At 38.3% G+C, this 26,937-nt stretch overlaps 1 protein-coding gene across 4 annotated transcripts in view; it reads left to right on the plus strand.

The window, feature by feature from the left end:
- FBN1 (fibrillin 1) overlaps positions 1-26,937 on the plus strand; it is a 144,206-nt gene that overhangs the window by 58,353 nt on the left and 58,916 nt on the right. For all 4 annotated transcript variants that reach the window (XM_079317997.1, XM_079317999.1, XM_079318000.1 and 1 more), the window contains 11 exons: positions 1,427-1,552; positions 5,247-5,405; positions 8,268-8,426; positions 9,748-9,888; positions 10,657-10,776; positions 14,114-14,239; positions 16,352-16,474; positions 22,657-22,779; positions 23,672-23,824; positions 25,649-25,702; positions 26,594-26,719. In XM_079317997.1, the coding sequence (XP_079174123.1) occupies positions 1,427-1,552; positions 5,247-5,405; positions 8,268-8,426; positions 9,748-9,888; positions 10,657-10,776; positions 14,114-14,239; positions 16,352-16,474; positions 22,657-22,779; positions 23,672-23,824; positions 25,649-25,702; positions 26,594-26,719 (1,410 nt within the window). The remainder of the gene's footprint in view (positions 1-1,426; positions 1,553-5,246; positions 5,406-8,267; positions 8,427-9,747; positions 9,889-10,656; positions 10,777-14,113; positions 14,240-16,351; positions 16,475-22,656; positions 22,780-23,671; positions 23,825-25,648; positions 25,703-26,593; positions 26,720-26,937) is intronic.

The raw sequence follows: 26,937 nt of genomic DNA on the forward strand, positions 1-26,937 counted from the left end.
GGCGTTACATTTAAACTCTTCCAGTCCTTTTTAATGACTACAGTATTATTCACTCCTTGCCTTGGTGTGTTGGGTGGTGTTGCAGTATTTCATCTCAGAAATTTTTGTGGTTGGTGAAATCATTATTGCAGTCATGTGTCTGTCTTCTCCTAGATCTCTGGAGAAGAGGTTGGGTAGAGTCCTGTGATGCCATTATTTCTAGCTGGATGCTCCCTGTCAGAAGGGACACTGAGTGAGCAACTGGGTGATTGTGGATGGCTGTGACAAGCAGATGTCATTGATCAGTCCAGAGAATAACTTCTCTTTCTTCTCTGTTTGGCTGATTGCTCTTGTAGGTACCTTGGAAAAGAGCGAGCTGTTTTTAAACTCAGCAGAATTAGAGATTCCTAGGAGATGAGGGCAATGCTAATTAGATACAGCTGCATTGTTCAGACAGTCACTGGAAACCAAGGGAAAAGTAACTACACATCACAGGCAGACTACTGGTGGTAATTAAGGGACACTTGGGGCTGACATAGGTCGTTATTCACATAGCTGTAGATTATATAAACTAGCTGTGGAAGAAACCCTTCAAGTTCCCTCTGTGCATCTATGATGAGTTGTAAGAATTTGTTAAGTTTTTTCCCTGCAGACTTTGAAAATTTTTCTACATTGTATTTATGATGACGATTTAGCATATGGATTGAGATTTGTTAGTGAAGACAATGATTATTTGAAAACGTTATTTGAAAATCACTGACAGAATGTAGGGGGAATTATGGGCATAATAATCTCCAGTAGATGTTTTGATTACACTCTAGAAACCTGTTGAAACTTCAGAACACTGATTTAGTGTAGAAAGTCAGGGAAGGTAATTTTTGTTGCCTGCAGTCATCCTGGTCTGAGCTGCAATCCTGTCAGATTGCATTAGTTGTACAATACCTAACTGCTCAGTGCTTTTGTGTGGGGGATTTCCAAGACAAACCCGAGTGCAATAAGGGCAGGCAGTTCAGTGGGTGGTGCATGTCCCTGTATTGAGGTAGAGGAGAAGCTGTGCTGCTGGAGGAAATGGTGAAGCTCCTGATCACTGTCGTCACTACACAGTTTGTGCTCCAGTCCCAACACAGTTTTCTTAATTCTAGGATGCAGAATTTAGACTGGATGAATTGCAGTTTTCTTACAGTTAGTAAATCTCTGCAGTTTTAAGATTTTCATCCATCATTATTAAGCAGTATAACTTTTGCAGTTTACATATACTGTATTTTCACTTTGCAGGTACAATGTTTTTTTTAGGTTCTGTTTCATTTCTGTTTATAAGATGCCTAATGAAAGACTAAAACTACTGATTATGCCCTGAATTTGATCATTACTATTAGTTATAAAATACCTTTTCTTGTGCCAAAACTAATTTAGCTAACCTGTCCCTGCATCTCTTTTTGTCTTAAAGATATCGATGAATGTAGCACCATTCCTGGAATTTGTGAAGGAGGAGAGTGTTCAAACACAGTTAGCAGTTACTTCTGCAAGTGTCCTCCAGGATTTTATACAGCTCCTGATGGCTTAAAATGCATAGGTGAGTAGAATCCTGTGAACAATAGAACTGTAGGTGTTATAAAAATTAAGGAATATCTAAACTGGGTAACAGTGTGTCAGAAAAGTCTTTCAATTTGTGAACTTGAAATCCTTGTCTTATATGGAAGTACATCACGTGCCTGTGTATGTATTCTGAAATGAGTTTTCCATTTGCTGGTTATTTCTTCTTTGCCTCTTTCTTGAGACCTTCTCTTTTATTTTTCTATGGCAGTTTTTCTGTTATGTCATATTTGTTGCCTTAGAACTTGTTTAAAGATCTCCTTGGTATTGTTGCTTTCATGTTTGTCTTTAATTTAGTCTATTTTATATTCAGCACTCATTTAGAAAAGCAAATTTGCATTCTGACTGTTATTACCTTAATGCAGGTCTTTGTAATTAAAGGAAGTAATATGATAAACTGAGTATTGGACATTTTTATGTGCTTTTATGGTGTTGATGATTTGGCAGAGCTGTTTTCTCAGTCTTTCACTGTGGTAGAGCAGAACCCATCTTCAAAAGACTGGACTGGGAACCAAACAACTTTGTGAATGAAACAACTGCCACTGCAGTGCCAAAGCCCTGAAAGAACAGTGTTAGCAATTAATGCTTCTGGGAAGCATACAGCCTGCTCTGAGGCAGGTCTGGTAGTTAATTAATTCTTTTTTCTCATTTTGTGCAGTAATTCATATTTTCAGTGCCAGTGCTGAATTTTGGGCAAAAATAAAATGAAAGGTTTATTTCCTCAGTTTTAGCATATTTATTTAAAGGCTCTCACATGATGTCAGCACTAGGAACCAGGACAACATTTAGTACCTTTGGTAGGAAATAATTTTGCAAAAAAAATTGGAATACATCTCAAACTTCTGAGATCAGTACCAAATAATAACTTTCCCAAGAGATTTGAAAATAGTTTGGGTTATGATGTTATAATTAATTTTGAATGGTGCCATTCAATTTCTGAAGGTTTTAAGAACTAAACTGCTTTTCTTCCATCATCAAGAATAGCTTTTCTGTAGATTTGATCCATATTGTACACTTAAAATGCCTATAGGAATCGCTTTTATTGCTTCAGATTAATAGCTTCTAAAATGCTGTGGATCATTAAATCATTGACTGCTGCCTGTGCTTAATATTTATTATGTGAGCAAGATTTACCTTTCCATAACAAAAGTGTTCTGGAGATGCACAACTTGCATTTGCTTTTTACTTTTTATAGTCACCATTCAGTCAGAACTGCCCAACATTCACACCCATGTCACATTCCTGCAGTTTCTCAGCATTTTGACTCCCTGTATTTGTAACCTGAAGTAATTCAGCTAAAGAATTGGAGTTTTAAATGATGACAAGGTATGATACATAATATTCTAGACTATGAGCCATCATTGAAATTTTGGCTTTGTGTTCAAGGCAAAATGTGCTAAATGGGAAGCACTATCAATTGCAATGTCTGCAGATATTTTGGATTCTTGTCTAATATGCAGACTCATATTTGCCATATTGACAGGGACAGAGCCCAGATCTGTGTTAGAGTTGGGCAAAACATGTAATCTTGATTTAATTACAACATGCCTGTCTTAAGTCAAAAGTGTTAGCGGGACGTGTCTGTTCTGTTAGAGAGGAGGAAATGCTTCTGAGAAATGTATCCCTCAGGGGACTCAAACTCAGCAGCACTGGGGCTAAATATCCAAAGGATGCACCAGGAGCTCCATTATTACAAACCTTAAAAATAAGAGTAGACAAAGCAAAGATATTATCTCCTAGAGCAGAAGAGCAGAAACAAGAGCAGGGCCTTTCATCCCAAGTGCATGAAAAGTACAGTGGAGAAAGTTGCTAGCCTGTACTTCCAACTGACATAAATTTGTTTGCTCTGTGTTTCTTTTTGATGGTCTCTTTTGAAATTTTTTCTTTTTGAGAGACATGTTTTTATTGAAATTTATTCTCATGGTGATTTTTTGCCTTTTCAGAAGACTATAATTTTTAGTAAAAACAATAAATACTAAAAACTGAAACAGATAAAAGTTATTTCCTTCTGTTCTTGTCCTGGTTTGTGTGTTTTTACCATTTGGAACAGAAAAGGAAAGGGGAGGAAAAAAGTAAAAATAATAACTTTTGATTAGGAATATGGAAAGATTTGGTATTTTTCTCATAAACTTAGAGGGGTTTTTTTCTGAAAATTATGTGGCTTTTGGATGCACTTCTATATCTGTAGGTAGATAAAGCTGTTTGCTGTGTGCTTATCTCTTTATGGCACATTGTGCAATTGCACAGATCCCATGTAGATTCCTTTTCCACTTTCCCTTACTGCTCTTAAATAATTCAAAACTTGGTACTGACCAAAATGGAGAAGGATGAATTACAAAAGATGAGGATCAGACCTATTAAATTACTTCCTTCTTCCCGTCCACCCCACCATCACACCAAGCAACTGAATATCCAGGGGTATACTGGAGAACAGTTTCAACTCTGAGAAGTTCTATTTGATTTTTAAGAGGGTAGATGAAGGAGTCAATATGTGTAGGAGTTTAGCTGGGCACCAGGAGAAAATGGAGAACCAGTAGTAGAACTGGAAACTGATATTTTGTTCTCCATTTCAGACTTCCTTCATATGATAGTATTAGTGATCTAAATAAAGTTTGGAAATAAAGGCCAACTGACTCTCACAACATTCACTATATATCAATTTTCTCAAAATATTAAGAAACTCCTCTGCTTTTTTTTTATATCCAGTTGTGTAGCTAGTAAATTCTGGAAAGCACTGGTGCTAGACTGACGAATCCACTATTCCCTGGATAAGTGATGTACTTTTTCTTTAGAGAATGATGTCTGCTGTTGTAAGGCTAGATCTGCAACTTTTTCTACTACATTTTGACAGCAAGTATTTGTATATTTTAGAAACAAACATGTTCTGGTTTATCATGCAGCATCAAATCACATTATAGCTTATATTGAGTTTGACATAATGTGACATATTGTGAAACAATTCCTCAAAGATTCAGATGGTATCACAAGATTATTTTTTATGAGTTTTTTTAAATCCCATCCAGATTTTCTTGTGCTTCTCTAAGCTGAGCTATCTCTAACAACATTGCACAGAGCTGAGTATACAAAATCTGGGTACAGGACATTCTTTGTACAACACATGCTTACCCTTTTCAGACAGGAAGCCAACAGATCTCCGTAAACAATGTGATTGCATTGGTTAAAACTGTGTCACTCTTTCTTGCCTGCAAGCTTATATCTTGTCAAATCACTGCATGCTTCAGCTGGGGAAGCCATGACTCATGAAAAATGAACTAATGCTTTGTGAGCTGCACTGCTGTGAATTCATTGCTGTGAATTGTCAAATCAAGACTTAATTAATCTGGTACTATCTCTGATAGAGATGACGTTGTTATTTTTCTTTAGAGCCATGGAAGCATATGTTGTTATATACTGAATATATGTTTTTACTGCATTTTTGCCTCTGTTAATGCATTGCTGCTCCATATTTTACTGCAGCTTTCTCACAGGTTACACTGGAGTCCAAAGCAGCTCAGATATCGTCTAGATTTTTTGTTTTTCTGATTCTTGTAATGTTCCAAGGGCTATGTCATTGATAATGCAAATCACTCCAGAAAAGTGGGGCCTTTTCCTTTTGTGAGAGCCTCATTCCTCATCGAACTGATGGTCAGCCATCCATTTCCTTCTCTTGGCAGACGTGCGGCCCGGATTCTGCTTCTCCACGCTGAGCGCCGGGCGCTGTGGCAATCAGCTGCCGCAGCCGCTCTCCAAGATGCAGTGCTGCTGCGACAGCGGCCGCTGCTGGGCTCCTGCCCCCGCCACTGCTCCAGAGATGTGTCCCATCAGATCCACCGGTAAGGGCCCGCCTGAGCTCTCATCAGCGTGCTGCAACAGTCAATTACTGTGCTGTTTTGTGTGTGTGGTTTTAGCTGTAATGTTTTCATGAAAGAGCTGCACAGAATGGTTGAGACTAAATGGAACCTTGACAGATTGTTTAGTTCATCTTCCCTGTTCAAGCAAAGCCTCCTGTGCAAGTGACCTCATCCTCAGGACCCCCAGGAGGGCAGGCAGACAGAAAGAATTATTTGTTGCTAATTAATGTTTTGTGGCCAAGTTATTCTGACCTTACCTGCTTCAGATTTGTATTCAACATCCTCTTCAACATCGAATTACTTCCTCTAGACCCTTCTAATACATCCCTATTCCCTCTGCATTTTCATTCTCATTGGGAAACTGAGATTTCCTTCCACATGATAAGCTTTCTGAGGTGCTATATATTCCTGAAATTTGATACAGAAGATGATTTCTCTCTGCTACCAAAATGTGCTCTTCTTTATTTCCTCTTTGTATTGAGTTCCTCAGATAATGTATCACTTGAATTGGGAGAAGATGTTAACCTAAGTATGAGGGAGTGGAGGGAAGATGATTTTGAGATTATTTAGGACTGGAGACCTAATAAAATACTTTAGAAAAGAAGAATACAAGAAATTTAAGAATTTATGGGAGGAGTTTAAGGGAGATGCAGAGTTTATGGAGGAATGGGATTGTAACAGTATAGCAGTGTAACTGAAGAAATTGTCAGAGATCATATATGGGAGGTTTTATTATTCTTGGTTTTAATCCTTTGAGTGAAACTGCACAATACTGGAGCAGAAATCTACAACCAGAACTGTTGGAAGACTTTCTGTTTCTTTCTAGTCTTATTAATAATATTTAAACATGTAAAAAGTTCAAAAAATGGCTAGAATAATGCTAAAAACATAGTGCACTCTATTGATAACCATCTGAAATAGGAAGACAAGGAGAAATTTCTCAGTCTTAACACAGTTCTTGCTTTCTTCAAATACTTCCTAATTATTTATATCTAACTGGTGAATAAACTGGGTGGAAAAGTAAAGTAATTTGGCCAAAGCTGCAGACTGAGACGTCATGGAGAAGGAGCTAGAACCCAGGACTTCCTGACTCATAAATCTATGCAAGGTCTTCCAGATCATGGTTACATGCCATTTCTTTTTTGGTTTTGCTTCTGACCTGAGATATAAATTGAGACTATAAATTACCCTTTAAAAAAGTGCTTTAAAATTCTTTGAAAAGCTTTACATGCATTTAAGGTATTGCTGTCATTATTAAATCAAGTTCAGATATTCCTTACTTAGTGTATCCTGAGAAAGCAAGAAAAGGAATTTAGAGCTGAGAGTGGCCCAAAGCATCTTTAACTCTGAAATGGAAATTTACTGCAATATAAAGGGGAGAACTAGCTGTATAGTATTAGTTGTATTTTAAATGTGGGCAGTGGACCCACCTACAGTGGACTGCAAGGTAGTAGCTACAGAATTCCTAGAAATTACACATGGAAATTAAAGCTGCAATAAAAAAGGCTTGCACTGTATTTCTTTATAACATGACAGGAATTGTTTATGTGGAATGACAGTGTTTACCATTGACACTGTTTAAAGACTGAAAGGAACAACAGAGGAAAATACAGTGGCACATGAAACAAACTGATCACCCAACAGCAGCAAATAAATGTAAACATCATAATCAGGAAAAGGGAGAACTTTAGGCTATGATGTTTGTTTAACAAATCCTCTGTGATTCAGGAACAGTTTCTAGTGTGTTTTACAGGTGGAAGCAGATATGATGAAAGTGTTGAAGGCTGAAATATCCAGCTTAGTTCTCCCAACATTCACTTTGTTTTTCTGTTCTCATTTTTCATATTGTTTCAGGAATTCATTAATCTCTAGATTTTTTTCCCTGTTATTTAATTCCTCTTCCCTGTTGTCCCACAGACTTTAAATTTTGAAGTTCAAAGGTATTGGCTACACAAATAATTCTTGTGTGCACACAAATTGTGCACATGAATTAGGTCAGCTGGAATTTGGTCTTTAATTGTGATACTCTGTGTGCATTTTTTGGATCGGAAGTTCCAAACCCGCACTTCCCGAAGACAAAAGAGTTGAGGACGAGAGGAAAAGTGGGGCAGTAGGGCAGATGCCACTAACAGAGATAAACAATAGGAGAATGCAACACACTCAGCATAGACTGTGCTTACAGCAAAATAAATTGTTGTCCCATCATCTGGAAAAGGATGAATTTGTGTGGATCTGACTTGGTTTCTCTTTGGCTACACTGCTTAGACTGCACCTTTGTTTCTGATTTTATTGGCAAACTTAATTTTCACAGGGAAATAGTGTTAGTGTATTCATTCTCTAATTGGTTTTGCCTCATTGCTTATATTTGTATTTCTTTGTTTTAGGAGGTTAACTTCTAAGAAACCCAGTTGAAACTGGGCTTTTTTCCCTGTTCAGTATTTTTCTAACTCTGTGGCAAACTTTCTATTAAATTAACTTGGGATCAAATCCAAAAGTCCTTCTTTAGGTAAACTTCACACTGAGTTCACCAAAGATTTTTGCTTGAAAGAGACTAAGTAGATTAGGATCAGGTCCCTGCCTCACTGCTCAATTTCATGTCCAGAATGTCAGTTCTGTTACCTTTTTACTGGCAGTCTTCTGACAAGAAGTGTTGAGATTCTGTGAATTAATGACTCAATTCAGGGAGCAAAGCTTGTTGCTATGAAGAAAACGTATAGGCTCACATTTTCAAGATTATTTAAGGTTTGTTATTGCTAATCTGTAAAACTGCAAAAAGAGGGGGAGTTGGATTAAATGGAACATGCTGCAAGAGTCTAAACCAGCACTGATGTTTTCATGTTTCAGACGAGTATCGTAAATTGTGCACAGTAGCTGCTATGCTGCCAGCAAGACCTGACCTTCCTCCGGCCCGGCCTGACGTCATCCCTCCACCACGCATTCCTGATGTTTACCCTCCTCCACATCCAGAAATCATCTATCCATCTCGGGCTCCACCAATTCATCGTAAGAGAGAAAGGAATCATATCTCCTTGCACCATGTGCATTTAGCTTCTTTAAAAAGCCATTTCTCAGATCAGCATGCTCCCTTCACCTGTTGGTGTCTTAATTTATGTGGCCATGGAGGCTCTGGATATCCTTTTAATCAGAGCCTGCCTACCATGTACCTTATGGCAAGATACCTAGCTCATTATTAGTGTTTTCCCTGTTAGGATAGGTTTCAAAAATTGCATTCTCATTGTCTGTACTATGGCTCATGTGTTGTAGTAGTTACATTACTGTTATTTTAAGGCTGTTGTGAGCTTTGCTGCATGTCAGCATTGCTGAGTATGAATAGCTCTTTGACTTGGTTGTGAAAGATATTTACATTAAAGAGCTTGTCTGTGAGAAATCAACTTCTTTCAGGTTGTTTTCCTCACTTGCACTTGGCCAGGTAGGAAATGTACTGATCCAAATACTACTCTGTTCAACACTGAGACTGATCCAGTGCACAGAAAGAACTATTTTAGTGATACACATGGATGAGTTACTTTTCCTTAAAGAAAGAAGGAAGCCAGAGCAGACTACCAATATAGAGCAACAAACCAGTATAGTATAGTCCTTTTTCTGTCTTTTTGCTCAGAGAAGCCCGTGTAGTCTGGAGTAGGCATGTCTCACCTGAAATCATTTGGGATAGCCACATACTCTTTTGCAGGTAAACATGAACTGATTTTGCCCATGCTCTGTGCAGATGCAAGCAGTCTCTGCTTGCACTGGCACCAGCTGAAACTATTTAGTCTTGGTTCAGCACCAAGCTGAGCTAATAAGCCTAAGAGGTAAAGTATTTTAACTCAGGCTGACATTGCACTGACGTAGCTGCACAGCTTCTGGTCAGCTGGTAGCAGGGACAGAGCCAGCTCATGCCTGCCTGCCAGAGACAGTATAGGCATATTCCCAGGGTTATCCCTGCCTTCCTCACTGCTATCTGGGAAAGTGAAAATAATCACCCAGTCTGCCTGCTCTTTACTACTTCAGGCTTTTAGTAGTCTTTGTAGTGCCACAGACCCACTTTACCTCCAGGTATGAGCAGACAAGGTCCTATTTGGCAGGACAAAAGAAAAAAAACACAACCAGACTTGCCTCAATGAAAATTTCTTTGGTTGTTAGCTGTTTTCAAACAAATCTCTAAGAGTCAAAGTGCCCTTTTCTCTTTTCCATTTCACTATATAATTCACAGTACAATGGAAAGTAAATGTTGATTTTTAATGGAAAATCCTGTTAAGTTGTAGATTATCAGAAGCTGTTATGATGAACTATTAAAATAATTTCCCAACTGTTGTTATTTCAGCGATCTTGCCGGTGAACTTAACTGACTATTGCCGAACATTCCCCCATCTCTGCCGCAATGGCCGTTGTATTCCCACCCCTGGGAGCTACCGCTGCGAGTGCAACAAAGGATTCCAGCTGCATGGTAGAGAGGAATGCCTTGGTATGTGGTCTTCTGCTATAAATCACAGAGGGAAATTTCATTTTAGAGAAAAAAACATTCTTCTCCACACAATGTAATAACTGAGTTCTTAAATGGAAGAGCCCCGCCTCCAAAAAAAAAACCCCAGTAAAGACATTTTGAATAACTGATTGATTTCAATGGTAAACTTATTTCTACAACAATTTTGCCTTTAAAACAGTATTTAACAAATCTTTTAACAAAAGTTATACAGAAGCAGGATTTCTTATTTTACTGACCCGTGACTATAATGTGTTTATTAGTTATTGTAAATGATCTCTTTAAAAGGCTACCAGCTTTTTCAGTATGTAATGACTTATTGTTAAAAAGCCCATAAACTTAGGCTTTGTAAGATTTGCAAGTCCTCTTTAAGCTCATGAGTAGTGTCTTGTTGGGCCCTTGAGACCTTTAAGTTTGGAACTCAGCAAGAGCTCAATGATAGAAGCAAAATAAACTGCCTCTTACAGGCAAGATTTTGGTTCTGTCAAAATCTTCAGTGGAGCTGGGAATGTGGAGATATAAGGCCTCTGCCTCTCAGACATGCAATATCTTACTGAAAATTAATTTTTCCCAGCTCCTGTTTACCTTAAAATGTGGCTTCTTTTTTTTGGGGACGAGCTCAGTGATGTCTCCTTTTCTTACAGATTGAAGGGCACTATTTCTCCAAGTACAAAATTATAAAATACCCCTGCAGGCAAAAATGACTTTCAGCCAGTGTGGCAATAAAATTGTATTGTCTGTGTTTCACAGATATTGATGAATGTGAAAGGAATCCATGTGTTGGAGGAGACTGTGTGAACACCCAAGGATCCTACATCTGCCAGTGTCGTGTTGGGTATCAGAGCACAGCGACCAGAACCGAGTGCCGAGGTAATGGACAAGCAGCCACATCTGCTGCTGTCTACATATCAGGAGGGAAAATAGTTTTGAAGCAAAATTTAGCAGATGGGTCAAATATGAGAGTTAAAAAAAAAATTGGATATGCCAGTAAAAATGACTGACCTGCTGGAGGTGTCTGTTCACAGACTAGGTTATGAGAAAAGACATTTTGTCTTGTGCTAAATGGAACTTGGCACTATTTATGGCTTTGAAATAGAAGAGGCATATTTTCTTGGGGTTTTTTCTGTTTTGTTTTTTTTTAAATATTAAGACATTGTTTTCTTTTGCTGCGAGAAGGTCTCAAGGACAATTAACATCCCTTCTTTGGAGAAATCCATTATGTATAGACGACTGAGGAAGTTGGGGGGAAAGATAAAACTTCCAGTGGGTTAACATAAGTTACCCATCCATGTGTTGTCTCTGCTCACTGCCAGAGAAAGAACTAAACATAAATTACAACAGTGAAAACTTAGATATGAAAAAATAGTGAGTGGAGCACTGGGAAAATCTAGTTGGGGAAGCCTCAGAGTCCTCATTATAGTTATTTTGAAGATCTGACTCAACTGTAGTCCTGCTGGTCTTCATCCTGTCTTCCTATGAGAGTGGGACCACATAACTCCTCAACCAACCCTCTGTCAGGCTTTTGTCACTCCCAAATTGGGGTAGAGATTCAACTGTAAAGGTGGATGGATGCAGTCCTTTATAATTAAAGCATAATGAGAGAATTCTGACAGAAGAATAAATGCTTTGATATTCTATAAGAATTGAAGCATTGAAATGAAACAGGATGTTTGAATACTCAGTCACAGCTTGTCTTCATATTTTGCTTCCTGCACTGAGTACAGGGTGCAGAGCCTGTGCTCAGTCTGAAGCAGAAAATGTCTAAAAAGCCAGAAGAAATTTACCTGTATTAGTGCGCATTTCTTTCCTTCCTTTTGTGAATCAGAAAGGTATTTGTGGTACAGCAGCTTGCTCTCCAGTCCAGGAGGACATGCAGAGCCAGCTCCCCTGCTGCATGTTGCTGGGGAGTATTTGACCTAATTGCTGCCAAGCAGCCGTGTTGCAGAAGCATCTTCCTAGTTCAGCTGACTGGTGGTGAGGCAATGCTGAAGGGGAGTCTCAGCCGTGATGAATTTACTCATGAGTCATTTTTGTCACACGCTTTTAATTTGACTGATTCATTACACAAACACATGGTTGTCAGAAACCCAGTAGCTTAATGGCATTTAAGTGTGGTCACTTAGCAGTTCCTTTGCAGTCTATGGGAGCTGGGCTTGCCTGACAGCCAGAGCAGAAAATGCTGCGATGTGCAGAATCTTGGTTTTCTAAAGGAATTTTTAGGACCAGTGTAAGGAAAAAAAAAAGGCTAGTGGGGTGCTTTTGGCAAAAGGTACATATAGCACTGGTACCTGCCAAAATCAGCATTTGCTGTAGAATTATTTCACATGACTACTTTGGATGTTTAGATTTAATTTTTTTGCATGCACAAATGTGTCTGTGGTGATGGGCTTTTGGAAATGTATTCCTTACGTCTGCTCTTGAAAAACAAAGTCTCCATAATGACCAGATGTTTATTCCTTGCTCTGAGGTTCCAGTGGAGGGTTTTTTCTGCATGATGACTCTGATTGGTGACTAAACATTGCAGTTTGAGTTGCAAGCTACTGTTTCATCTGTTCTTAGGATCCCTTATAATTCTAGTAGGAGCTTGGCTAAAAATTAATATCTTAGAGACATAGATGAGTAAAGTCACATTGTGATTAATGATCTGAACAAAAAATGCTTCTCAATTGCAGAAGAGAGGATATGAAATGGAAGTGAGGATATGAAAGGTGAAGTTTTATGATTATTAGCTATGATTATGGGCTTTAATAGCTACGTGCTTACTACAATTTGCTCAACGTTTCTGATGAGAGGAGGTCAGGTCTTTCATGGAGATGACAGCAATTTTGGGTATTTCATTGAGAGAGGGGGCTTTAATTTTTTGCAAGTTTCTCTGAGGATAAAAAAATGGTGATGTTACTTCATTTGAAAATTCAAAATATGTCAGTGGTGGAACTGATTAGCTGTGTATATGTAAAGAACAATGAGATTCAGTATTAAATTTTGACATATTTAAATGGCATCAGGGGCATAAAAATGCAAAATCTAATGAGTTCTAAAAATTAAAAGCCCTTGAGATGCTGTGCCATTTCTGCTTGTCCTAAGGAAGAAAGCTGGTGGAGTAGCTGAAGCCAGACATGGGTGCTATCAAGGGCCAGAAGAGTGGGGTGAAAAGGGACTGAGCAGAGAGGAAACTCAGATTTATGTATTGTTGCTTGGTGATGCTTGTTTATCAAATGAGGTTTATCAAGCCTGTACACTTCTGGTGGAGGACTGCAAGCTGTGCTGCTGGGAGTGGTCACTGAGCAGCTTGTGCCCCTGCTGGCCTGGTTGCTTGGTTGCAAAACAGTGATTTTCAGGGATATCTTAGACTCTTCACAGAACTATCATGCTGCTAATAAGGCATGGTTCATGATAGCTCCCCCAGAGTGTCATTTGAGAGGATAACCTGTGCTCTACTTCTTCCTGAGGTGCAGCAATGCATTTCCACTGAGAGGGCTTAAGGAAGGACATCCCCAGGGTATTTGGGAAGCATGGGTGCATGACAGATCTGTATAGGCTGGTTGTGATCTCTGTGAGCAGAGTCCCCTGTGTGCAGGAATCTCTGGGAGATGGTCCAGGCCTTGATGGAGAGCACTGAGCAATCTAAAAAATGTCTAGACAGTCTGTCTCAGCATCTCCTCTCCCCTCCTTTGGAGGAGAGGGAGAGCTGCCAGCCTCGTGTGATATCACTCTTCAGGTCCTCCAAAGCACTTGCCAAGCACCTCCTGCAGAGAGAGGGGAATGAGGATCTGATGTTTCAAATACAAAGTAACCAGGAGAAATTCTTCTGAGGTGGGAAAGTCTTTTAACTTTCCTATGATATTACAAAGTAGCAGCAAAAGACATGCTTTCCTTAAGCAGTTAGGCACTGTTAAAATAAAGTTCTGTAAAAATAATTTAATGATGAACAAAAATGAAAAGAAATCCCTAAAATTGTGATTCTTGTTTGAGAAAGCTGCAGGCTATGTTCACTGAAATTCTTTCACAGCAACTTGAAATTTCAAGCTGGCAAACATTTTCCACCCCCATGACATTCAGTTATGGAAATAAAAACAAATAGTTTTTCAGGTGAATATAGTTTCCATGTAGGTTTAAAAATCGAAGGGAACAGTAAATGGGAAAAATTCCTCTTGAGTATAAAAAAGAACCCCCCAAAATGTTATTTTTCTTTCTGGTTGCCTTTCAGACATCGATGAATGCTTACAGAATGGTCGTATCTGTAATAATGGACGATGCATAAATACAGATGGCAGTTTTCACTGTGTGTGTAATGCTGGCTTTCAAGTGGCAGTTGATGGGAAAAACTGTGAAGGTAAGACTTTTCTGATGTTATTCCATATCAGTAATTACAGTTTCAAGAGGTTATTCACATCAATGAAAAAGAAAAGGACCCCTGGTGGGGGGAAAGAACAAGGAGTCAAATATCCAAATAACTTTTGCTGCATCTGGGAGGGCAAGTAAAATGTCTTTTGCAGCCAGTTGTGGAGCCTTGGCTTGGCAATCCTCAACGGGGTGTCTGTCCAGCAGGAGAAAAAGCACATACCACTATCACAAAGTGCAGTTTCTTTGATGGGAGTGGTACATTTTAAAACATAGCACAAGTCACATGCTGCCTGATCTTCCTGTGTGTTTAACAGCATGCTTTATGGGATCTTACTGGGTGACTAGCAATGTGGTTTATGTAGATGCAGGCTGGTCTGACCTATAAAAATTGTTTTAACAAAAATTTGTAAACATAATTGATGTGTTCCTACCTCCCAGACCTTTAGTAAAGGGGAAAAAAGAAGAATGTTCTTTATCATGCTTCCCAAGGTCCTTGGGAGGGTTCCCAATGATCTATTCATACGTTAAAAGAATTTCAAGCACTGTTCTTAGAAACATTTTTGGCAGAATATTATCTCAGTGATTCAGCTCAAAGACTTAGTGCCAAAATTCCTGGTTGGGATAGATACATGATTTTTTTTTTTAAGTCATAAATTATTTTTGTCTGACTTAGCCTGTAAGTAAAAAGAAAACACACTATGTCTAGAAGTGTAATTTCTGTCCAAGACAGCTGCAATATTAAGGAAAATAGCATGATTCTGAATATACTGTAATGTCATTATGATCCAGTGATTTTATGTGCTAGTAGTGATTCTGTTAATCCTCGGTAGAGACAGACATTTTAAGACTCTATTTTTCCTGACTCTTTTTTATATACAGTTTAGCACCATAAGCTGCTTTTAAAATATCTTATTATGGAAGTACATTGACTAAATATATTTGGAAATTAGACTATTCAGGAAAAAACCTCTCTATTCTGATTTCTTCCTTTCCCACCAAATACCATGTGCTAATAGTAATAAAAACCAGGACATCGGCAGTCTGGTAAAACATTTTTAATTCCATTGCATGTGCTGCCAGAATGTCTGTTGCATCCACTTATGAAACAGTTTCATCTCTGGCATTGTAATACATTGAGTTGTATGCATACACACTAATCAGTAAAGACCATGGCATTGTGCCATACCTTAATGTAACTGTGTGTAGTTCTTTAGATGAAACTGGTAAATACTCCTGATTTTTTTTGGATGTAACATCTGAAAATGATTCCATCTGCGCCAGGTCGAAGTAAAGACTTAGAGGATATAAAAGCTTACTCAAATCAAGCACAGAATTCTATGTACTTGCCTTTTTTTTTCCTTTCCTGTTCTGTAAGTAACTGTGCAGGGTTCAGAATAAAAGTGTCTGAGACCTCCACCTTTTCCTATTTGAATCCTCCATGCTATCCCATTAGGTCAGAGGATGAATAATGCATTTATGAAGCTATAATTAGTAAGTGCCCTTCTGTATGGCCTGTCATGCTGAATGCAGGAAAGGGGCAGGTTTTATTTTAAGTGCAAGTTGAGGATGGCAGTGTCCACAGAATTCATGCTTGAGCACAGTGCTGGGAATTCTTCCATACTGTAAATTTTAGACTTGTCCAGTGGAGGTTACAAAAGTTTTCACTCCAAACCCGAATGTTCACTCCTCTCCCTTCAGGTCTTCTTAGTAACAAAATTGTATTTACATTCCAAACAGGAGGCTGCTTCTAACCTAGTCCTATTTAGATTAAGATTGCAAACCCTCTTTAATGACATCATTTCTCACTTTTTGATGGCTTTTACCAACTGGAAGTTCTTAAGCTGTCCAATTTCTTGTCTGTTTTTTGTTCTCTTTGCTTTTTTGGATTTATTCCTTTTTATGCTAATGATTCATTATGAAAAATGGAGTCACTGCTTTGACACATCCTCTAGGACAGTGCAGTATGTCTCATCATATGTTTCTGATTATCATTATAGCTCTGACAACTAAGAAAAAAATTAAGGTTTGTCTTTTGGATATAACCAGTAAGAGTTCTTACATTAAACATTATGAGCATTATGTCTGTCATGTATATTTTCAGATATGGATGAATGCAGCATCAGGAACATTTGCCTCAATGGGATGTGCATCAATGAAGATGGCAGTTTTAAATGCATTTGTAAACCAGGGTTCCAGTTAGCATCTGATGGACGTTACTGCACAGGTAGGCACAATAAATTATGGGTTCCCAAACGTGTGAGTCCTGTCTCTCTGGGCAGCTTGAAGAATAACCTTATTTTCTTACAGTGATTCTTGGGAACAAGAGGTGCTGGGCAGAGTTCTCAGCAGATACCCTTTTTTAATCAGCTAGAATTATTTGTCATTGTGCAAGACAGTCTTCTCCACATTGTTGAGCAACCACTCCAAACAGCCACTGGGAAATATTCTTTGAACAAGGACTGCATGATCTGACCTAGTTAAACTCTGGGGTTTTTTTGCCTATTGGGTTTTCTGCAGATTGGTTCCAGTATATCTCGCATTTTGTGTTTGGCCTTTGAAAGTATTCTGTCTTTGGCCCCCAAACATCCTGGTTTGTTGCCTTTTTTTGGCTTTTCTCCCATTTCTCTCTGGTGCTCCTAGTCAATACAGCATCTCTGAGGAGTGCCCAGCACTTGGTGTGACCAAGATGCAGACATGAGCACCACAGCAAGGTTGTCTTTTCCATTTGCTGTACTAGCTCAGCAATAGCCCCTGTGGGAGACACTGCAGCTTCCTGGTTGCTAGTTATGTCATTGGAGTTTTCTTCTGTCCCATCAGGAAATGGAAAATTTGTCTATATAAATCTTCATGGTTTAACAGGTTTTACAGGCACAAAGCAGAAGTCAAAATAAAGAATAAACAAGTGGTGGGCCGAGTTATTACAGCTTTTCTTTTGAAAAATTCAAAATCTTTTAACTCTTTGAATCAAGTCAGATGAAGCACTTCATTAGACTTCAGCAAAATTTTAAAAATGTCTCATCTTGTGGTCCAATAGCAAAATTAAATGTTTGAATAATTTGATTGTGAGAGTTAGTGGCATGAAAGGTGAATTAATTTGGATCCTTTTGCTTATTGAGCACTGTACCAGTCTAAAACAGACTTTAGATCAAAATTGGGACAATAAATCATGTAGAACATCTAAAACTTCTCTTGAATTTGATACCTCTTGCACTAGGTATGCAGGACAGTGCTACCCAGCCTTCAAGTGAGGGAATCAGGTACCTCTAAAGAGATGATCCAATTCTGGCTTTGTGAAAGTGTTGCTTTGGTTGAGATGTTCTTTAATTTCTCAAATTAGCTATTGTGCATTACCACGTCTCCTTAGCCTAACAGCTGCTGGCCATGTTGGCTGCAACCTTCACACACTTAGAGCAATGGCATTTATTTAAATTCTTACCTGTTTTCCATGTGGGATATGTGTGCTTTGCCAAAGTTTGTTTTCCAGCTGTTCTGTGTGTGGGATGTCAGTGAGACTTCAATGCCCATCAGGTCATGGCACATCAGCCAGTTGTGTTCCCAGAGACCACTGGCTGCTCCCTATCATTAACAGGGATGTGACTTATGGATGCAAGCTCACCTGAGCCCAAATGCTTTTCTTTATTTTTGCCTTGAGTATCTTCTGTTTTTGTTTTTTTTAATTACATCAGTCTGTGCCCTGAAATACCATCCAAGAAGATGGTAACTCTCTACCTGACTCCTTAAAACGCAACGATGTTCAGCCTCTGTTATGTGCCTCCTGGCTAGGAGTATGGATACAGTCAAAAAGATGTTTCTGGCCCTAGAGAAATGTTACTTCTCTGCATTAAAGGAGGGATATTTGAAAATTATCCAAAATTGCAGAGAACGCAACTGATTCCTACTGAAAGTTGGAACAAAACTTATAGTAAAAAGAAGGATTTCTCCCACTGCTTTTCGGCCCTTAAAGTAAGCCTTGCTCTTTATGAATGAGCACACAAGCATTTATTACATGGTAGAGTTGCTATTGGGTCAAAATCAAGCCACATTTTGAAACCTGGACACCCAAATTACAGTTTTTAACCTCTTCATGTTTTTCTTCTTTCTTCCATTTGCCCAAAGTGTCATGAAACAATTCTCAGGTCTTCAGTAGTTAGAGGAGCACAGCTCTCTCTAGTTGTGTTACTGAATTTTTAAGAGTTTGATCTTTAATAATGTCTTCTCCTGTATATTTTGATGTTTGTCCTTATTGAGTCCTGTCTGTACATGCCAAATGTGTAAAGTAAATGTGTCCTACAGAACTGCAACTCAAACACTCCTTGTTGACACTGCATATCCCAATTTTTTTTGTCAAGTGCATGCATTAGAATCTTACACAAGCTAAAACTCTGTGTGAGATAAGAAATCCTGTTCACTTCTGGTGAGCAACAGAAAGCACTCTGGGAAATGTCCAGCTAATAGCAAGGTAAAAATCAGGTCATATAATGAGAGAACACATTGTATGGCTGGCCTGTGGTTGCCTCGTGTGTGAGACAGTGATTGGTTGGCGAGACCCGTGGACACCACGTGGTCAGAGAGCTTGTTCAGTGCATTTGTTGTCCAGATAAAATAATTTAGCTTCTAGTTGATAATGTCTCTTTTGGGTATCATGGACAGGAGTTGTAGTTTGTGTTTGTCTGTGTGCCAGGCCACTGTCTCTTGGCAGAATTTAGATGCTTTTTGTGCAGTGTTGGCAGATTTTGTGAGACAGATTTTTTTTTTTCTCTTTGCCTTCAGACAAGCTGTTGCTGAGGTGTTGTTTGCTTGGGTTAGCACCAACAAGCTCTTGTGTGCTGTAGCCTTATTTTTAGTGCACATGATGTTTTTTGTTGACAGATTGGGCTATGTGGTGAGGGCAGTTGTTGCATGGCAAGAGGATTGTGGATGGAAATATGCAGTAAATCAAATAGGTGACAGGAAGATCAGGTGATTGAACGTGAGCCAGCAGTGTGCCCTGGTGGCCAAGAAGGCCAGTGGCATCCAAAATAAAAAGGGGAATGTGGCTCCTCAAGAACATTTAGATAGTGCAATATTTACAATAAATTTTTTGAATGTAGTTGATAGATTTTGATCCCTAGCAGAGTGATACTGCTTTGAAGATTTGTGCTGCGGAACCAATTTCCAAAAGTTTTTTTAGAGATCCACAACTGTGTGTGAAATGGCAAGGCCCAGTTTATTTACTAACCTGGGGAGAAGGTACACATGTTCTATCACCAGCAGGTCCAAAGTGGTCACCTGCTCATCTGGACAAACATCAACTGCCTCTGAGCCAAAGCCCAGAGAGAGGAGGAATGACCCAATCCCATCCAGCCCTCATGGCCAAAGCAGGAGCAGGGTAGGGCTGCCAGGAACATGGCTGTGACTGAAAGCTTGCAGAGGCAGCCTGCCAATAGAGGCCTTGTGTCTCACTGCACTCACCATCACATTGGTGTGTTTCTACTGACTTTTTTCAGTTGTTCCCTGCTCCATGCTTCCAGAAAGACATTCAGTAATTTCAAAACATTTCCAGGCAGTGGACTCCCTCCTGCCTAAACAGCATGGCCCCTGGCCTTTGGAACAGGAGCAGTCACCATTTATTTCCAAATGCTGAAAAAGCACCTCTCTTCCTGGAGACATTGGACGTTGTCTTTTTGTTTTCCTATCCTGTGGGTCTCCTTGTCAGTAGCATAGTTGTCTTTGATAATTGTTGGTCTTCTGATAACCAGAGAATGGTTGCATGGGTGGCAGTGGCCGCCTTGTGCGAGGCAGTGATTGCTTGGGTAAAAGGACACATGAGCAGCTACACTGCAGCAGCAGGCAGCCAGTGCCTGCCTGTTTTGGTGAAGTTTAGAGCATAAAAAGGCTTGGTTTGTTGCAATAAGTGATCTTCTTTGGAGCAAGCAAGAAGGAGGTCTGTGTATCTTTGTTCCCCATAGTTACAAAACTCTTGGATGTGCAGGGAGTGTACGCACAAATTGACATTTTTGCAGCAAATTAGTTTCCTGCCTGAGCAGTTTTGATAGGGAGTTGAAGATGTGTTATTGCCAAACTAAGGGATGAACAAAGGAATGGAAGAGTGCAACTCATTGCTTCTATAACTGGCTCATTTGATGCACTCTAAGCTGAGTTTTCAGCTGTTAGGAAGGGCTTTTAACCCAAAGATGGGGATAATGTAATTAACACTTGGTTCCATATACATACAGGGCATATGCTTGGCTGTCTGGTAAAAAATTCCACTTAGACTTTCTGAAATAACATGCCAAAAAAAAAAAAATGTTACACCACAGTCTTGTATATTCCCTGAAATACAAGACATGCTAAATTAGCTTCTTTCAATGATGATTTGCTTGGTTTTTCAGAAACACTTGTATCAGGCATGCGGGACATTGAAGCATTATTTCTGTTCCATGCATTGTTTCATCTTTAGATCAAACAGGAATTCCCTAAATTAAAATCCATTGCAAGGCAATTGAAAATAGTAATTTAGTAGTCTGAGTAAATTTTTCCCACTTAAAACTAGAGGACTGTGTGTACCCAGCTAGCCCTACTAAGCATGCTAAACAGAAAAGGCAAAACTCGCTGAACATGGAGAATTAATCCATTAGTTGATTTTCCAGAATCAGGTTGAGTATATTTTAAGTTGTCCAAATGGTGACTTTTACCCCACAAGACAGCAGAGCATTCTCAAGGTTAGAAATTTGGACTTTGTTCCTGTGGGTGAAGTTGATTTACTCTGTGGAATTTCAGGTCTGGTAAAAGCAGAGGCTTTTTACTCATCTTTACAGGAACCAGCTCTTCAGCTGACTTGCACCATTTTAAGTGACCCACTTTACATTCAAAAAATTCTATAACAGTATTTCCAACACATTCGTAAATCAGTACAAAAGAAAATACATGGAACATTTTACCCTTTACTAGCTTACAAAATCTTTTTTTAAAAAATGAACTACAGGAAACGGGAAAGAAGAAATCTTGCCTTTCTGTTTCTATAAATAACCTTAAAAAAGGAAAGCTTTTTTCTTTTTTTCTTTTTTTTTTTTTTGCTTTGAGGATAATCTGTCATAGGAGTTCAATGTTGTTTACCAAAATAACTGTCTACACTATTAAATAGCATGGACTCATTTTGAATCCCAACTCTGTTTTTTACCTGCACTGAGTAGGACAAAATTAAAAGTGTGAAAAAACATTTAAGGTTTGTCTGAAACAGAACAAAAGATTGCAGGATGAAGTAAAAATTGTTGAGCCCATGTACTTATATATAGCTTTTATTTTAAAATGCAGTTTGAAAAAGGAATCTTGGATCATACAAGCCATTTTTTATGCCAAACAACACAAACTATGTAAAACACAGAGGTGTTTCACTCTCAATTTGCCCTTTTAAGGTCTGAAAAAAGGAAATTGTCACACACACTGTCTCTTGTGTATAGTATGGAGAATTGTTATGAAGTGATTATTTTATGAAGGTTATATGCACTTCCAAACAATATTTATAACACTCCTTTCCTTTATCATTTCTACAATGATAGTATGCTCTCTACATCTAGAGAATGATCTTATTTATTAGCAGGATACACAGCCTATATAGGCTTTTTTTTGTATTTTAACATGTCTTTGTGCTACTTTAATATTTTAAAGTTTCATTCCTGTATTTCATTTCTATGGGCCTTATTGCCTAATGTGCCATTGTTGGCAAAGATGGTGACTTGTGCTGGGCAATTGCTCAGGGCTCAAATCATTAATGAATTCCTTCCAAGGCTGGAGTGCAGTCTGTTAATTGAAAGTTTGTAAAATGGGCTGTAATGAGCATCCAATAGGAAAACCCAATTGTCATGCAGATTACCAGAGAAACAGGGACTGCAGGCAGGGGCTGACTGGGGACATTCATGTGTGCAGCAGGAGGAAAGGAAATTCTTTGGTGGTCCTGTGAAGGCACCTTGTGGGGGGGTGAAAAATTAAATTGTTATTTGGATTGATTTCTTACAGCATGAACTGTTAATACAGAAAGGGCATGTCCTGTTGTGTTCTACACAAGTCTTTTTGTCTTATCAGCCAGTTTCCTCCTTTCTTCATTTATGATTTTGCTGGAATGACCCTTAAATCACAACATGTACCTCTTGGGAGCAAGTTGGGAAAATGTAGTCCCTTTTATTCTCCAAGGAGAGCAAAATCATTTTGTTCTGTTTATTTCTCCTGAATTTGGTATTTTCTTATTCTATTTCAAAGAACAAATTAATCATTATTCCTAACAAAATCTTTACTTGAACTACTTTCCATTTACCCTTGATATTTTTCTATAGGATATATTGAAAATAAGCTGCACAAATGCAAGTTTCAGCCAGGCATCAGACACTATGTAGTTTAACTTCTAATAAAGCTCATTCTGTTCTCCAACAGACATAAATGAGTGTGAGACAGATGGAATATGCATGAACGGGCGCTGTGTGAACACTGATGGCTCTTTCAGATGTGAATGCTTCCCTGGCCTTGCAGTAGGACTGGATGGACGTGTCTGTGTTGGTAAGACAAACTTAATGGAGTCACCAAGGTTAAGATATTAGTGCTAGACTGATGGTCAGATCATGTTTTGAATGTAGAATTTACCATTTTTTCATACAGTGGTGGGTAGTATTGATAGTGGATACTGATAGCTCTGGAATGTTTGCTGTAAATAGCCCATTTTGCTCTGTTTTCATTTGCTTTTTATTTGAAGAGGAAAAAAAGCATGAGTCAAATCACAAGGTCAGGTAAACTATACAGAGTAGAGGTGACTAGTGCTGTATCAGTTCTGAGTAGGTGAGAATTTGCCCTGTTTCTGTGATGTAAAATACTTCATTTGTCACTAAGCTTAAAGATGTAATTACTCTATCACTCTTTTTAACATGGGATTTACCCAATTTTTTGCCCATTTCTGTACAAGCTCCGTGTTTAAAATCCTAATATGTGTGGAAGCCATTTATAGGCCAGTTCTTAAAGAAAGAGAAAAATCACTCCTGGACCTGAAAACATAAACATATGAAGTCTTATGTACTGAAATAGCATTAATGACTTTTCCTTGGGTTTTTTAGAAGCAAAGAAAGAGCAAAGACTTTGTCTATTTTCCTCACAGGTTCTCACTAGTTCAAGGTTAAGAACTGATTGTTTGCCTAGTAATTCACCAATGCATGTTAAGTCATTAAGTGTAGTAACTATTTCCGTGCCTTAATTCTTGGGAGCGTGAGGAAGAAGAATTTCCTGTCCCAAGTAGAGGGAGGTATATAGGTGGCTGGGAAGCAGAGAGAAATAGTGAAAGATACTTTGTTTTGACAGCTCTTTTATGGTGTTTATGACACCCAAGCTACATTTAATACTTGTTATAATTTATGGCAGGGTAGTTGGCTATGGCAGGATTAAGAGAGATTTCTTCCCTCAGATACACATATGCGAAGCACATGCTATGGTGGCTACAAGAGAGGACAATGTGTGAGACCATTAACGGGTGCAGTTACAAAGTCAGAGTGCTGCTGTGCCAGCACTGACTACGCCTTTGGAGAGCCGTGCCAGCCCTGCCCAGCACAAAACTCAGGTATGCCATGTTCACTGGTAAATCTTCTCATTTACAAGTTCTGTTGATTAACTATTTTTAGAAAGGTAGAAGAAAGTTTTATATTAACATTGCAGCTTAAATCGGGAGATTACATTGTTTTATAAAATGTACGTATAATATGTATAATATGTTGTATAATATGTTACGTATTTTGAGCAGTCTTTTATCTTCTATATGTTTTAAGACTACAGGAGATAATTTTTTAAAGCAACAGTGAATTGCAGTGTCTGGCCCTAGATTTTTTATGCACATTAAAAATGAACAGGGCATTTTCAGACAACAAACCATATTTTGGTAGAGGTAGATAACAAAAAATATAAATTTTAACTCAGGTTGTTAATGGAAAAAAATGTAATCAATTAATAGATTCAAATCCTTATGTACACCTGCCAGTCAGATGTTTTTGCTGCATGACTCCTATATCCTCCAAATGATCTGAAGTAGCTTATTCAGTACATTGCCTTTGGGAAGTCAATGCACAGACAAATTTCCAGTTCAGTTTCTTGTGAATACTTGAATCTGTCACTGAAATCCCCACCAAGTGAAGTTGTCTGGGACATAAATTCTCTCTGGCAAGAAAGCAATCCTAACCATTCCAATGAGCAGAAGTGTTTTAGGAAAACTCTTCTTCCAACAAGACTGCTGACACAGTCCTTGCTGTGAAGCCAGTAAATTAGAGACCTTGGTTTCATGGACTGACTGCAGGTGGCTGGTTTGAAACCTCAATTAATTATGTGTTTCTTGTCACTCAACAAATTTATTGTTGCACACAAAGTATACCATTTGATATGTATTTCAAAAGCATGTCATACTACCATGGTATTTGCTCTGGAGGCAAAAACAATTCTAAATTTATTTTTAAAATCTGTTTTAGCTGATAGCATTAAGAAAGCATTAGGGAGCCAAACCCAGTTGGAATAAATTAGTCTGGTAGAACTGATGTGAGCTCTTCAGCAGGAACTTGCTGATGACCATTTTATAACCTGGTGTGTTGTTTAGAATAACAAAACATCAAGGATGTGTTAGTGAAATAGGAAAGAGCCTCTGGTGGTGTTAGTGGGCCCTTCTTATTGTACAGCAGAGTTGAAATCTACAAATACTGAACTCTGTATAATTTACTTCTGTCTAATTCAATAAATATTTTCAATATTTGTTAATTTTTAAGTGTAAGTATTTTGGCTGTTATTATAATGCAAATATATTGAAAAATGTTGACCTATATGGCAATAATTAATGCTGAGCTGGCTCTCAGTTCATACTATTAATTGTCCTGAATTCAAAAGAACTTGAACTCAGCAGTAAGTGGGAAATTTGAGAAGCCTAGACACATATTTTAATTTTCTTTTATGTAAGAATAAGATATTCTTGATCTGCTGAGAACTCATGAAGACACTCCTGCTAAATTGAGTTAAATATGGGGCAGATTTATAGGAAAAAATGTTCTGTTTCTGGTCTCCTTGAACATGCACCTTGGGCAAGGATTTGGACATAAAGTTCTGGAGAATCTTGCTGTGGATATGTTATGGTTCATTTGTGTAGGAGGACCAGCATGAAGTTTATGTCTGTTCTTTAATGCCATGGTTCATCATGTGAAGTTTTTACTCATCCATCTTCATAAGCAGATTCAGACCCTGAATCTGCTAAAATGCTTCACAGGTTCAGAATACTGTGAGGTTATTAATGTTTTGAAAAGAATTGGAAGGCATTTCTTTCAAATAATTAATTGCCATACTGTAAATGGTGATGCTGAATGCAATGATCTAAGAAAGAATATTCCAATAAGTTTTAAATATTCTTTTCCAGCTGAATATCAGGCTCTGTGTAGCAGTGGAACTGGCATGACTGCTGGAGGAAATGGTAAGATCACTTAATGTAATTCAAATTTATATATAGCACTTTTGTCTGAAAGTGTTAGCTTGATATCCTTAATTTGTTAGCCATGCTGGTGGGGATGGTGACAGAAGAGAATGGGAGAAAGGCTTAGGGTGAAATGAATGGAGCATGGAGTTTCAGGATCATGCCATTTCACCAGAGGGGCCTTTCTCTTTTACATCATGCAGTATATGTAAGAGCTATTATAAAATAATGAAAAAAATATGAGGAGTGTTATTACTTACATGACTTTATATGTAAATTTTATTTGCATATTTCAGGTGAAATCATCCTGAAGAATAAAGCTATATTGAACGTTGAGCTTACTCATGTTTTCATCTGTCAAAATAGGCCAGGATTTGTTTAGCTATAGAAAAGAAGGAAATTATTACAATAAAAGCTTTGTAGTCATAAAACTGTGAAACAGCAAACTGTTAAATCAGCCAATGCTCACTAGTAGATTTGCTGGCAGTAGATAGGGGAGAGGACTCAGAAAGGAGAGATATAAATGCTTTGGCAAGTGATGCCATCTGGAAATGCAATGAATTGGGAGATATGGGGAGTATTAATACATGGGCCTCTCTAAATCTGATCTCTTATCCCCCCAGTTTAATATCCCAGTTCTTACCTACAGTTGAAAGTTTCCTAAATGACCATGGGCCAGAGACAAATCAATGATAAAGAGATGCTTTTTTCTCTTGAGTGTGAATATTTAGGTGTGAATTTCCTAATCAGAACTACATAATTATAAATATAGAGCAGCTAATGTTGATGATATTGAAACTGTCATTTTCTAGTTTGAAGAATTAACTCCTAAAATCCTTCAACAACAATCCTTCAACTGCTCTGACATTTGGGTTTTTTACCTTTCTGTAGATATTAATGAGTGCTTGTTGGATCCTGATCTCTGTCCGAATGGAAGGTGCGAGAATCTGCATGGAACATACAAATGTTATTGTGACCCTGGATATGAAGTAGACTCAACTGGGAAAAACTGCATTGGTATGAAATGTCTTATTCTCAAAGTATTTATAATGAATCATCATATTCTTTCTCAAACTCTGTTGGCTAAACTATGCAAGTCTATACTTCCATTCTTTTCATAAAAATAGGGGCTCCAGCCTTCTCTTGAACATGACTGACCTGATCAGTGTTCTGATGAAGTCTGACCAGTGCATTGTGTAGTCATGCCAGAAATTCTCCATTTCCCTATAGAATAT

Source organism: Erithacus rubecula (assembly GCF_903797595.1).
Source record: "Erithacus rubecula genome assembly, chromosome: 14".
Taxonomy (NCBI): domain Eukaryota; kingdom Metazoa; phylum Chordata; class Aves; order Passeriformes; family Muscicapidae; genus Erithacus; species Erithacus rubecula.